Below are 15,896 nucleotides of genomic sequence, written 5' to 3' on the forward strand. Positions count from 1 at the left end.
TGGCTGTGTGTCTGTGATACATTTACCGTATATACTCGAGTATAAGCCGAGTTTTTTAGCACATTTTTTGTGCTAAAAAACCCCAACTCGGCTTATACTCAAGTCAATAGTCTGTATTATGTCAATTTGCATTGCCATAATACAGACAGGGGCTGTGGGGGCTGTAAGAGAGTTTACTTACCTCTCCTGCAGCTCCTGTCAGCTCTCTCCTCCTCCGCGCCGTCCGTTCAGCACCTCGGTCAGCTCCCAGTGTAAGTCTCGCGAGAGCCGCGGCTCTCGCGAGACTTACAGTGGGAGCTGACAGAGGGAGCTGCACGGACGGCGCGGAGGAGGAGAGAGCTGACAGGAGCTGCAGGAGAGGTAAGTAAACTCTCTTACAGCCCCCACAGTCCCCCACTGAACTGCCAATGCTGGACCACCAGGGAAGGAGAGCCCCCCTCCCTGCCATGTATCAAGCAGGGAGGGGGGGACGAAAAAAAAATAGTTAGTAGTAATAAAAAAAAGAAAAATTAAATAATAATACAAAAATAATACAAAATTAAATTAAATAAATAAAAATAATAAATAATAATAAAAAAAATTAAAATAATAATAAAAAAAAATTGCCCATCCCCCACCAAGGCTCTGCAACACACACACACACACACCACTCATACACACACTGCATTCATACACACACACACACTGCATTCATACACACACACACACTGCACTCATACACACACACACACTGCACTCATACGCTCACACACTGCACTCATACACTCACACTGCATTCATATACACACGCTGCACTCATACACACACGCTGCACTCATACACTCACGCTGCATTCATACATTCACACTGCATTCATACACACACGCTGCACTCATATACACACACGCTGCACTCATACACTCACGCTGCATTCATACACTCACACTGCATTCATACACTCACACTGCATTCATACATTCACACTGCATTCATACATTCACACTGCATTCATACACACACGCTGCACTCATACACACACGCTGCACTCATACACACGCTGCACTCATACACACACGCTGCACTCATACACTCACACTGCATTCATACACACACACTGCATTCATTATACACACACTGTAAATAAATATTCAATTAATATATTTTTTTTAGGATCTAATTTTATTTAGAAATTTACCAGTAGCTGCTGCATTTCTCACCCTAGTCTTATACTCGAGTCAATAAGTTTTCCCTGTTTTTTGGGGTAAAATTAGGGGCCTCGGCTTATATTCGGGTCGGCTTATACTCGAGTATATACGGTAACTTTATATCACCTTATTGACACTTTATCACTCCGGTCTCCATACTCTCTGCCTATACCCATCTATTTAGAGGGAATTTCCTTGCCCCTGCCAATATTATATAATAGGTAATAGTATTACCATTATTACACAATTAGCCACTATAGGGGAATGAGTATAGTATCCCTTTGTTATTTATAAATGATACAATAAAGACGTTTGTCCATTACTCAATTTACTTTAACAAAGGGTATTAGGAAGCATTACTCTGCTTTCCGTTTCTCCCTCTATTATACACCTATGCTCACTAGGATTTGTAGGTATCACTTTATTATAGTTGTCTAACCTTTTCCTATGCCAGTTTTAGATCTCCTTCTTGGGAGATTTTTTATTTTTTCAGTTTATTAGCATACTTTCAGGGACCCTTGGTGTTGTACGTGGCTGGGTGGAGGAAGAGACCTTCAATGACATCAGTGAGGACAAGGAACGGGACATGGCTAGCTTGGTATCCAACCTTGTGCAAATGGGGAGTTTGCGGTTTTGCAAATGGACTGTTTGCAGTTGTTTGCGGTGCGTTAAACGGGGAGTTTGGTCTGTCACTGTGAAGCGGGCGTAACCCTTACACTACCTGATCGATACAACATCATACAGTAGGTCCCCCCCTCATTATTTTTATGACCCCCACCCACCGCTCACGGTTGGGGGCAGTGGGGAGGACAGTAGGTCCCCCCCATTGTGATTTATGGCCCCCACCCACCGCGCAGGGGTGGGGGCCGGGGGGGAGAACAGTAGGTGCCCCCCCCCTTATCCTTATTTACTGAATATTCCCCTGTATAACAATGTTTGGAATGTTTGGCATTTAGTGAATATTCCCTATTCTGCTCTGTGTCAGTGTGTATCAGGGTCCCTGAGGACAGGTGTCAATCCATATCTGCCAAGTGACCCTATATAGGGGGAACAGTCCCTATTCTGCTCTGTGTCAGTGTGTATCAGGGTCTCTGAGGACAGGTGTCAATCTATATCTGCCAAGTGACCCTATGTAGGGGGAACAGTCCCTATTCTGCTCTGTGTCAGTGTGTATCAGGGATCCTTAGGATAGGTGTCAATCCATATCTGCCAAGTGACCCTATGTAGGGGGAACAGTCCCTATTCTGCTCTGTGTCAGTGTGTATCAGGGTCTCTGAGGACAGGTGTCAATCCATATGTCAAGGTGTCAATATGTCATATGTCAGGTGTCAATCCATATCCATTGTGATTTAGGAATGTTCGGTGATTTATGCCCTTTATGGATTAAAACCAGACTCTGCATCAACTGTGTGATTTTCCATGTGAGTTTTGCCATGGATCCCTCTCCGGCATGCCACAGTCCAGGTGTTAGTCCCCTTGAAACAACTTTTCCATCACTATTGTGGCCAGAAAGAGTCCCTGTGGGTTTTAAAATTCGCCTGCCCGATGAAGTCTATGGCGGTTCGCCCGGTTCGCCAGTTCGCGAACGTTTGCGGAAGTTCGCGTCCGCCGTTCGCGAAACGAAATTTTTGTTTTCACGACATCACTAGTCATAATACACCTAACATTATAACATCTCCCAAAGCACTGAAAATATAAATAATCGTAGAGATACATTGTAAACATAGTCACTTTGGAAGTTGTAATAGCATTAGAGATCTATTGCCCCTCACTCCACTACCACCATTCTTGGTTCACAGATGATCGAGAGGACAAAACCAATAGAGTAGGAGCAGTAAAATAGTCTACATTAATATAGTGTTTATTCATTGAATATATAATATAGAAATATAGATTTTATTTTTTACTGACTCTCCTTATTTTCACTTGATCTGTGAATATGATCAACATTTAGTGGGTGTCCCATAACCATTAATAAAGTAACTTTTTCCCATCATTCATATTTCTTTTGTTTTGGCACCTTGGACAGAACTCTGATTCACAAAATAAACTAAGTGGTTCATTAATTGTCTGTGTCATGTTTTTTTTGTTTTTTTTTAATTCATCCACATAGAATTTCAGAGTTTGGGATTTTAACCAAATTGGCAATGTCCCATAATTTGAAATCGCAATTCGCTTGAAACTGAATCCACAAGTCTGAAAGAAAACTGTCTGATTTATCTATAGAAACTTCCACATGGTAAAGCAAAATTCTAATCAATCTATACTGATTGAATTGAAGATTGTATTCTACTTATCTATTTGAGTCTAACATAGTCTGCCAGTTTTCACGTCTGCATAACCGACTCCTTAGCGGCTTGACCCTTGTGTGTTTAATTTCTACAGCCTTTTCTAAACTGTGAAATATGTGTCTCAATAGAAATACCCATAATATATGTGCCATTCACAAGATTATACAAAGCAGAGAACAGACTATAAGCTTCTTTTATTAAGTATAGTAACTAACTGCTGTAGTTTTTTACATCCTTTACAATGTTGGGATTTGAAATGACATAAAATTTCTGCTTAGAGATGTAGTTTTAGGTAACGTAAAAGCAATTTTCACTGAATAGAACGATTAGTTATTAACAACTGGGCTGCTGCAAGTATAACAATACTCTCTTTTTCTCTCCCGTACAGCCTATTTCCTGAAGAAAAAAAACACAATATTTAAGAGTTACAATCCATATGGTAAAGATCTTTCTCCGAGGACTAATAAAATTGAATGAAAGCCGGCTGATTGTCTGCAAGGATTTTTTTTTTTTCTCATTGCAATTTCCAAGCAGTTAAGGAAATCTAAGAAACAGCTTGTTGCTGATTGTGAACATTGTACGTTTGGTTCTGGATCAACACCAATGTCAAGGATGTAAATGTCCCACAAAACACATCCTAAAAAATGTTATGCGGAAGATCAGGGTTCAGGACCTCACTTCAATGATACAATTTTGTTAAATTAAAAATTGGACCATTTTGTGGTGATATGGTTTTCGGCTATTTATAAGGTTGTAAAAATCATAGTTTGAAAGATGGCTGTCTGATTTGAAGTATCTGAAACTATGTTGCCGATGACATATAGTTAAGATAAGAACAAAGTTTTCAAATAAACAAAAGGGCGGGCATTGATTTTATATTCATGAAACTCGTTATTACCAATGTGTATATGGAGTCTGGGTTTTGTTTTCTATTTTATAGAAAGCGTAATTTAAAACACAGAGCAACTTTAACAGGATTTTTCATTAAAGGGAAATTTCACGATTAATTCAAAGTGAATTTTAAATTAAAGGACAAACTAGCCAAACTTGACAAATTCGCTGTCAGCTATGTTTGCAGTTTAGCTACTGTAGTCCTAAATTTGAAATTCACTTTGAATTCACCTCGAATTCTCACTTTAGTGAACAAAACTCTGATACTGATGCAATCACTTCTACACTGTACAGGAGTCAGCATGGCTCAGTCTTTATAGTGCTTTTTAATATCAGCTAGAGAAAGGTGGAGTCAGGACGAGATCTGGCCATGGGTCATGAATTAAAAGCACCACATAGTGGCCTTTGAAATATAGAAGTCTTGTTTTAACCTGGTACTTACATTTGTTGTATTTTGACACCATACAATCAGGATATATATATACAATTTTTTGTGGAATATGCATACTTCAAAATACAATGACATTCCTTGAATGAATATCATAAGAGTACCATTTTCACTTTCAACCTCCTGTATATTATAAAACAAAAAAAAATTCAGACATTACATTTTCGGCACTGTTTACATTGCCTGACAAGGGATAACTAAAATCTCTAATTCTTTCTAATCCTTGGATAATTCTGCAAAGAATGAATGCATGAATAAAAAAAAAATGAAAATTAAATAGGTAATTATACTGTTCTACATGTCCCAGAACAACAGATCACACACTTTTCCCCTAACTTCATATGCTTTCTGTGCATTCTAACAAATAAATATTAATGCTGTTTTAAGTTAAAATGGTATGTACTAAGGCATACAGGGTTATTCACTAGTCTGAATGGCCCTGTACTGGGGCAAGATCGTACGTCTGCATCCAGGGCCATTCGGACTGCAATATGTGGACATTGCTGATGGAATTCAACAATGTACCGATTGTATAAATCAGGTACCGAACGGGCTTGAATTTGGTCTTGATTTCAGCCGTAACAAATGCCAACGGACAGCTGAAATCCAGACGAAATTGATTAAAAACAGATTATGTACGCTTGTAACTTGTGGTATTTGAAGGATGCTCATTTGGTTTCAAGAAGCCTTTGTGCCAATTAAATTTCCCCCACCATTCTACACCACCAGAAACATTTGGCATTTATACAAGGATGTTCAATGTATTTGCACAGTTTGTTTAAATTCTGATTTTATCACCTGAATACCACAGCATAAATAAGAATTTAAGCCAAGTAATATGTTTTCTGAACCTTACTTGTCCAGTTTGGGTGATCACCTCTCACAGTAGTCTCCAACTTACTGTTCACAGGACAGGACCCTTGGCAGGAGTAGCTACTTGAGTATTTGTGAATTTTCTGTGAGGTTAAATAAGTCTGGCCTTATGACCATAACTTCTCTCTCTAGCCAGCAACATGCTTTATTGTTCATTATACAATCTAGTATAATCTCTAGACTATAATTTATGACAAGTCCACCTCCAATAGGAGGTCCACTATTTCAATGAAATACTGGAACAAGCAGGTCAAACTTATATATTGAATAAAGCCATATGATTCACTAATAAATACTTATGAGTATTTCATTTTATTTGTATCAGCCTATACTTTGCCTCCCTAATATTAATACATGATATGATCAAATAGACTAAAAAGGCTAACTTGCCAGGAAAAGCAATGCACACTTCAGAACCCATTTGGTCTTCTTCACTCATCAACAATTTACTCTAGGTTGATCCCTGCAATATAAACAGGATATAACTGACAACATTCCCTTATGTAAGCCTGGATAGGAGCCAATTAAAATATAGATAACATTTAAGATCTACATCACAGTCTATGAAGGATGCGTTACGAAGAATAAACTTCAGTTTAAGTTTTACAATTGCTGGAGAATTAAACTTCATATTTCGCCAGTAATGTGAACGCCTTGAAAAAAATACATTAACTAGTGTAAATAATGTTTTCTAAAGTTTGTTATACTTGCTATGCAGACCCGGGATACATTATGGTGTAATTTTAAGTATAGATATATTGTTTTTAGTATCCTTAAATGTGTCCCATTCACGTTTCTTTATCTTCCAGTGTGTAGTACTTCTTGCTCTAACAAGACATCGATGTAGGAAGTCGAGATAAGCAATGAGATGAGATGAGATATTTGTTCTGCGTCACACCCGAATCTTGGCCACTGATCTTAGAAATTATACAAAGTTTAATCACTTTTATGGCATTGAAAGCCTGCCCTCCTGCAATTTGCATTGCAAACAAAATCATTTTATAGATTATCAATCAGAAAGAAATTGCTTAATTGCAGAAATCTAATTCTGCTCATGCAATGTATCCAATTGACATGCGCACAATTCCAATCAGAAAAACATCAGATTACTTCTGCCCCTTCTGCTAAATGTAGCCACGTCAACATGTAAAAATTATTTTTCAAAAAGTAGTCACATAAATCATATCAGTTGAGTAGACAATTTAGTAATTATCATCGTCTTACAAGATTTACAGCAATAATTTCAGAACCCCCTTGGGTAACATTGGAAAAAGAAGTTTTGTTGATTTTATCAGTGGAATGTAGATTAAATCTCATGTTTGTATAACACGGTTAGATTGAATGATATTTCCTTTAGCCATGTTTTTCCCCCTCAGCATACATCAAGTTGCATGCAATCTTTGCTTTTTACTGGCTTAAATTGATTTGTTAAAGAAAAAAAAAAAAAACGAGCTTTAGGGCCAGTTTTGAAACAATTTGCTGATTGTTTCTTGACTGTTTTTCCTGTTTATAATGAGCAGAAAAAATAAATGAGGCATGTAATATTTCATTCAGCTCCAAATCACTGGAATTTCTAGGAAACCTTGCTCAGTAAAGCTTTGTCTACGAGGAGTTATGCTCATATATTCCAGACTGAGAATCAAACGTTCTTCCTAGCATTTTCTGATTAATTCTTGTGATACAAATGAAATAATCACTAATATACAAGAAAATTATTTTGTTTATGCATCTCAGTGTAATAGATTTCATTACAAAGAACCCTAGAATCTTGATATGCGCAGAATGACCACTAGCGACTAAGCCTGGAGATTTGGTTTGTTCTGAATTGAAATTTGGACGAATTTTGACCAATTTGGTGCATTTTTGAATTTTTTAAATATGAACCACAATTCATTCAAATTCTGATAAAAAACAATTGCACGATAGCTGGGCCGATTTGGTTCATTTAGAATTCTGTATTAGTTTTGTGGTGGTTACTGCCCCATTAGCCACTTCCTCTTAGTATCAACTTTGAATCACTAATTTACAGGGTTTTTTTTTAGAGATTTTTTTTTTTTTGTTAATGGAACAAATTCATTGTAGGGCAATTTTCAGTTTGATTCAAAACATTTTATACTAAGTTCTAAGAACCAAAAATTAATGGAAATTGAAACCAATTCTATTCAGAAAAAAAAAAATCTTCACCACTACTAGCCACCACAAATTGAGTATTTGCCTCAAAGTAACAGTGATGCAGACCATAACTTAGGTATACATATAGAGTTCTTTGTTGTGAATTGCTGAATTTTGACCAGGTGTGTCTTTACATAAAGTAGGTTTATTGGCAGACCATCTTAGTGTTAATGCTTCCCACCCTCCTAGGGCTTCCAGTGATTCAAACATGAAGATAACATTTCTAAGCACCAAAACCACTACATCATATTGCATTCCTTTTCATGCATAGCCCTTGTCCTTGCACTCTGAAAAAGCATTGCCTTTTGTGAGACATGGAAATGGTTACTCTTATTAGTTAGAATGCCTCTTATGGCAGCAAATCGGAAATTCAATCAGTGTTCATATCCAGCATCACCAAACACTTTTAATGCATCTCAGAGATAAATATTGTATTCAGTGCTTCTTTGTAAGAAGTATCTGATTGGCTGGCGATTGTCACGCATGCTCAGTAGGTCCTCTATGCTTCTCTGTGAGAAGCGTTGGATTGAACCAAGATTGTTGATAAGAAGCATTTCGTAAGACAAGGAGTGGCTACAGCTCAGAGACTAGGACAGTAATGGAGAAAAGGTAAGTTTGAATTATTTTCCAATCTTTAACAGGAAGCAAACAAAGCAAAACTTTTTAAAGATGTCTTTTTGTAATACTAGTGTTCCTTTTAGAATTTTAAGGGAAGGGTTTTGCTCATTCATCACCTAAGCAGTCAACCTGGGCCAGTTTTCAAATTTTACAAATATTGGCTATAAAGTATAGTCCTTGAAAATAGAGTGTTTGGCAGTATTGTTACTTCCAAAGTTGTAAAGGATCTTGGCAATATTTCTTGGATTGAGTCCATTTGCACTGATTCAAATTTTAGAAGTTATCTCAAATTGGTTTCAGTTCCCAAAGGAAGCCAACATAAGACATGAGATATGAGAGTCTTTAACAAAAATAGAGTTATGCCCATTTCTCCACGAACATTGAAGTTACGAGTTAAATGGGAACTGTCACTTCTAGAAGCTACACCATTGAATAAAACATTGAAAATCACCTTTTGTCATAGGATGCCCTCTTTTCTTTTAAAAATGTAGCCAATGATGTCAAAATTCATTTCAGACAAGGCAAAAACAGGGAAGGAACAAGTGAAGTAGAAGCATTGCTTTCTCAATGATGATGGCCAGCTGCAAATGACAGGACTTATAACAATGATTGGCAGGAAACTGAGATAGAGGTATCCTCAGAAACCAGAAAGTATTCAAAAAAAACCTACCCTCGATATCAATCTGCAGTTCTATATGACATAACACATAATAATAAGTACAGAACAGGGCCGGCGTGACTGCTATGTGTATTAGGCAGCTACCTAGGGGGCGCTTTCTCTGGGTGACCGGCAGGAGGGGAGAGCACATCGATTTATTCCTGCCAGTTACAGCATGCAGTGTGGCCTAGCCACGGACTACAGTGGAGGAGTTTCGTTATCCCCTATCTGGACTGACAGAAAGTGCTCACTGAGAGCACTGAACTGCTTCCTGTCAGATGGGGGAGAGGAAATAAAAGCTCCTCTACCCCAGTTCATGGCTCAGCACACTACAAGGAAGGAGGTATGAGTGGAAAGAGGCACACAGAGAGCTGCCTGAGAAGAAGAGAGGAACACAGAGGTTTGAGGGGTGGAGGAGAGGCACACAGAGGGCTGAGGGGGAGGGAAGGGGGAGAGGCACATAGAGGGCAGATGGGGGAGGTGGAGACGCACACAGAGGACTGAGGAGGGGAGTGGCAAACAGAGGGGCTGGGGAAGGGTAAAAAGAAACACACAAAATGGTTGGAGACAGAGCGACACACATAGGTGCTTGCGGGACAAAGAGACCCATGGAAGGGCTGAGGGGATAAAAAGACACATAGAGGGGTTGGGGAGGCGAAAAGACACTGAGGGTCTGGAGGCAGTAGAGAGACACAAAAATGCACTGGAGTAGAAAGAGACCCACTAAGGTGCTAGTGAGGAAGAGACACAAAGAGGGGCTGAGGATAAGTGGCACACAAAAGAGTTGTGGGAGAAAGAAAGAGACACACAAAGTTGGCAATTTTTGTTTTTGGGGGGTCTTGCTAGGGTGCAAAATAGTCTCGCACTGGCCCTGATACAGACCTTAATTCTTCTTATATACTGAGATTAAACTATCGGACAGACGTCTCAAGCTTCTCAGTGGTGGCCATAGTCTGTTGGGTTATGGTGCTTGGAGCATTGCAGTGTCCCTTAAAACTTCAACACATTTTACATTACTATGTGGATATATATAACTCTATATAATTTATGTAAATCCAAAATGAAAATACACGTATCAGCATAATGTTTGACAAATAAATTTCCAGATTATTAGAAAATGTGCTGTGCACACTAACATTAAAAATACATGCGCACATTACTTTTTAGGACACAAAACGCATAGATTAGAGTTGTTGTTTTTGTTTTATAAAATTTCTAGGTAGTGAAGGAATTAAGATATATCTCCAGTAAGATTGATAGATTTGATGGCCGCAAAAGGAACTTGACCTTCTTGAATCAACATTCATAACAAGGGTTATTAAACTTATGCAGTATTTATGGGATGCAAAAGGCGGAGCTATTTGAATCCAGGTTAAGTTATTTTAGAATCCAGTGACATCTGTTGAGCACTATATATAGAACACAGGCATAAAATGACAAGTCACTTTAACTAGTATTAAGCTAACCAAATGGATAACAAATCTCCAAATTTGCAGATTAATAAAAAAATAAAATATTAATCTGGCATATGGTTCCAGTTCTGGTCAGGCAGGTAGACCAGTGTTTCCCAACCCAGTCCTCAAGGCACACCTACCAGTCCAGGATTTAGGGATTACATAGCAGTGGCTAAGGTGTTTTTAGAAAAATAAAATAAAAAAGACCTTAGACACAACTGGGTCACCCCTAAATCCTGGACTGGTAGGTGTGCCTTGAGGACTGGGTTGGGAAACGCTGAGGTAGACACACATGGTTTGTTTACTTACCATTTGACCAGTACGATGCATAAATGTAATAATTTGCATTCAAAACAAGACTCTGTAATGTGGCACACCTGAGGTTCTATGTAAGACAAAACGTCATAAATCAGGACCCTATAGCTTCTGTGTGTTCTTCTCTAACTTAGACATCTTTGAAAAGCTACTAGTAGCTTCAGTCTTATGGGAAAACAAAGTTAAATATTAACTTCCCAACATCTTAATATATCTGTATGAAAATGGTTTCCCTTATGACTTTTATTATCAATTGTATATTTCATGAAGCAGGTGTTTTTTGTAATTTTGATATTGGCTGCATGTTATTTAACCCACCAAATATAGTCATGGGGAATATCAACTATGACAAAATACACGTAATTAAATGAATGTTTATTTTTTATTTTTTAAACAAATGCTACATTTTCTACATAATCATGATAACTGATTCACCTGGGGAGGGGAGAAATCAGAAGAAGACAGGTAGAACATCTGCTGTCTCAGGTACGCCAACCTACTCTGCACTAGTTGTACTTATTCCCAGCTAATTCTGCTAGAGTTCATAATACATGCGGCAGTCAGGCGTATCCTGACCAATCACACCTCACCTCTCTTTCAGTTTATGCTATGTAAAAGCTTCAGGTCTCAATTTAAAATACTGGTTGTTACTGGCAAATTGCTTAATAAAACTATCGCTATCTACCTATCCTTCAACAGATATGGTCCATAAAGGCCCCTCTGCTCTGCAAAAGACCTGTGTCTCTTCTCTGCTTTGACTCCCAACATCAACACTTCCCTATGGAACTCGCTTGCTCGCTCCATTAGACCATTAAAATGACTTCTCCGAATAGACATATCTATTAGAGATATGCATGAGGAACCAAAATATGTCCAGATATATAAGCAATTTCTGAAATTCACATGCCCATTATTCATATGGAGAAAAAAAAATCAGGATTTCACTCATAAAGTTACAAAGTACCAATTTAAGGAATTATCTGTTAAACTGCTGAAATATCAAAATTAAGAAAAACCCTTTTCTTAATTTTTATGTTTTAGCTGTTTAGTAGTTAACTCCCTAATGTGCTGTTCTTATGTAGGATTTCTATATTTAAGGATACCAGATTAGGAAGCAATCTACTCAACAGCTTAAAGATCAAAATTAAGAAAAGCCCTTAAAAGCCAAAACAAATTACACAAGCCCAATATCAATTAAACTATTAACATCGTTCCATCCCTCTCCTTTCTCCACATCTTTCAACCCCTCCCACTGCGTCATCTAACTTTTATATTTTGTGTAATTATACCCCACCAGTCTGTAAGCTTGCTCAGTCAAGACCCTCAGCACCTTCTATTCCTGTATGTCCAACTTGTCTGGTTAGAACTACTGATTTGTTAGCCCCCGTATTGTACAGCACTGCAAAATATGCTGTTACTTTATATATTACAACAATTGAAACATTAATAAGGAATTATAAGTGAGTTTGGAGTTTTTGCATGATAATACTTTGCAAAGGATTACAAAAAAAGTAACTTAGCCAAAGAAGATATTCCTGTAAGCCTTGAACAGTTTACAAAATGTATAGTAACCAACTTATTGTACAATGAATGAGGTGTTTAATATATTGAATAAATAGCTGGATGATATATAGATAGATAGATAGATAGGTAGACAGACAGAGATACAGACTGACTGAAATAGATAGATAGATAGATAGACAGACAGACAGACAGACAGACAGACAGACAGACAGACAGACAGACAGACAGACAGACAGACAGACAGACAGATAGACAGATAGATAGATAGATAGATAGATAGATAGATAGATAGATAGATAGATAGATAGATAGATAGACGGAGAGACAGACCGAATGAGAAAGATAGATAGATAAACGGACAGACCGAATGAGATAGATGGATGGATAGATAGATAGACAGAGAGACAGACCGCATGAGAAAGATAGATAGATAGATAAACGGACAGACCAAATGAGATAGATGGATGGATAGATAGATAGATAGATAGATAGATAGACAGACTGACTGAAATAGAGAGAGAGAGATAGATAGACAGACAGACAGACAGATGGACAGACTGACTGAAAAAGAGAGAGAGATAGACAGACCGAATGAGAAAGATAGATAGACAGATTTTTTTTATCATTTGTGATAGCTGTATTAGTAGATAAAGAGATACAGAGAGATTTTGTAGCCGTGTTATTTACATTTTATTAAATCCAAACACTCGGAATGAGGTGGGTTTATGTACTCACAGGGTGACTGTTTTGTTAGGCAATAAAACAGGCTGTAAAACTTCCACTAAGTCCCCTCCATTGCACACCACTCTGATGTGGATGACTTTCTGCCTCCGGAGTCCTTTGGAGCGCTCGGCAGTGCACAGACAGCTGTCAGTGATGAGGTCCGGGCAGATTCTGCTGGCTATTAAGCCGTCTGCGAGGGCTAATAGCAGGCAGCAGCAGGGTAGCAGCTGTGCAGCATCCATGCTAGGACATTGTCGGACGTCTAGCATCCAGAATTGTATGGCTCAAGAAAGGAATCATGTTTACTATCTGTGCGCAGTCTGAGCTTAAAATGAAACCATGTCATTCTCCTTACAGTCAGCTGTCTGTGAATGCAAGAAAACTAAGCGCCGTGTTAAAGTTTATCAGAAGTGGAGTGCTAGGGGGAGAAAGTTGTAAAGGAAAAAGTGTGTTAGACTTCTGCTGTCAGCAGCACACTCCATCCCTCATTCACCCCCTCCACTCCCCCTTCCCTCCATCAGTTATTGTCCCTCCCCCCGTCTCTGCCCCTGGATCATAGGCTGACATTATACAGCATGTCACATCTCACACACTCTGCAACATTCTAGAATCTGGGTCACCTCTCACACTCAGCCATGAAGGCAGTGCTACTATTAGTGGCTGGTTACAATGAATATTATTGGGATTCTTGTAAGGGAAATATCTACGGCTGTGGTTTAATCCTGCAGATGATGGGAACGTTTGAAAGATATGATAATGTCAAAGCTATTTACTATCAGTGTGCTAATGCAATGCATGTATATATATATATATATATATATATATATATATATATATATATATATATTTTATTTTATTTGTATTTTTTTATTCAATTTTAACAGTTGCCGCTGAAATAGCTGCTTGCAAGGAATGTAACTCCCACTAATCTCAGGCAGAATTGGGAGATGCATGATCCAGTGCTGTCCCTAAATATGCAGAACTTCCCTTACATTAACCTCTATGTTACAATAACACTAAACATTAAAAATGAACTCCTGCACTACACTAACAGTAAACATTAACCCATACCTTGCCCTAGCATTAACCATGAAACTCCTCATTACCTTAAGTTAATTACACAATAAAAAGTCACCAATATAAAAGAGACATAACAACAAACTTAAGTAAGTCAACTTATAAATCGCATATACCTGTTTAAGAAATGATTTATGAGGGTTCATGAGATAAGATTTTTCAGTGTACATTTATTCACCCCCACGTCTTATTAACTAAATACATTCCAGAGTGGTTTACAATTTATAAGTTATTTAATATGAAATACATTTCCAAATTACTCCTAACTAAAGGTGCAAATACCATAATTAACTCACCATAGATCATCATAGCTGGTGGGATCTGTCCTCTCTCATAATGGCCACTTATTATTATTAGTTACATTACCCTGTATTTCTTACACCCATGGACACGGCATGATTATTCGCTGTGGCGGACTGCCTGGCACCCCGACAGGGGCCTCAAAATTTCTGGTGGCGGCCCTGTAGGGACACCTGGGATCTCTGTGTTTCATTAGTTTGGCCTACATTTTAAATCCTCTGATGAGCTGCGGGCGAAACGCGCGCGTCAGGGGCTGACAATCCAGATGTATCTCCCTTTTTTCGTTCATCATGACAACTGAGATATGATGGATTCTGAGCGGACTTCAACTCCTATCAGGCGAAACCCGGAGAGGTGGTCAAGGTTTACTGTGATGCTGTTGCAGTCCACAAAACCTTTTTATCAATAACTATTGTGTTGGCCGGGCTGCACCCTGTTTCTCCCGGGTACATTTTGAAGTCTCTCTCCGACTTATCAGGAGTCTGGTTACATAGGGCACACTATCGAGTGTGCTATTTGGGCATTTATATGTTAGGCTATTTAGGATTACCTAGGAGATAGAGGGGGGTTTATCTGTTTAACATTTGTACTATACCAACTATCAAGGCTGTTCCCTCTATCTAGGCATACAGCTTATTACCTATTACGCCTACATCATATGTCCATGTGACCTCTGTATTCATTTATATTTGTATATTTGTTATGTGCAAAATTACTGCTCTTTTGCACATAGGTATTTAAGAGAGGACACTGAAAACTTTTGAACAGGACCTCTCTCTAGGGTTATGATGTACTAGAGTATGATCCCATGATTGCCAATTTATTATTTGAAGCCTTACCTGTGGCCTCAGTGATCTATTGATTAAGGTCTCTGTTCTCACGGCTATACCTGCTTTTTCTGGTATCATTGTCCTTGCTATTGATTTTTGAAGCAGTCTGTATTTCCAACATGGTGGGGGTCTACATAATTGGGTTTTAACCCCTCACACATACGTTGGATTACCTGTTATATATCCGGTTAGACCCACATATTCATTACTTATTTTTAGTGTGGGACACTGTACTCTATCGGTATTATAACAGATTTTTACTTGTTCATACCTTTTTTGGTGGTTTTTCACCTATCTTTTTAATATATATTAGTAAAGGTTACGTATTAATAACGCAGGGCACTCATCCTGTTTCTATTTTTGTCTGCAACTACCCTGGTAGTTTTTGAGGGTTACCCCCTATCCATTGAGTGCTCGTTTAAGTCTTCCTTTTTCTCCTTTTTTTGCTTACATTTTAAATTGTTTTTAATTTACAATTGAGAGTACACAGAGTAACCCTGTCAGTTTTAACAGGGCGGAAAGTTTGAAATGTACACCA

General features: G+C 38.2%; 1 protein-coding gene across 1 annotated transcript in view; it reads right to left on the bottom strand.

Annotated features, from left to right (window-relative positions):
• ADGRA1 (adhesion G protein-coupled receptor A1) overlaps positions 1-13,576 on the bottom strand; it is a 583,487-nt gene extending 569,911 nt beyond the window's left edge. The window contains exon 1 of the mRNA XM_063435182.1: positions 13,164-13,576. Within this exon, the coding sequence (XP_063291252.1) occupies positions 13,164-13,420 (257 nt within the window). The 5' untranslated portion in view covers positions 13,421-13,576. The remainder of the gene's footprint in view (positions 1-13,163) is intronic.
• Positions 13,577-15,896: the final 2,320 nt, after the last annotated feature.

The sequence above is a fragment of the Pelobates fuscus genome, chromosome 10 (assembly GCF_036172605.1).
Source record: "Pelobates fuscus isolate aPelFus1 chromosome 10, aPelFus1.pri, whole genome shotgun sequence".
Classification (NCBI taxonomy): Eukaryota; Metazoa; Chordata; class Amphibia; order Anura; family Pelobatidae; genus Pelobates; species Pelobates fuscus.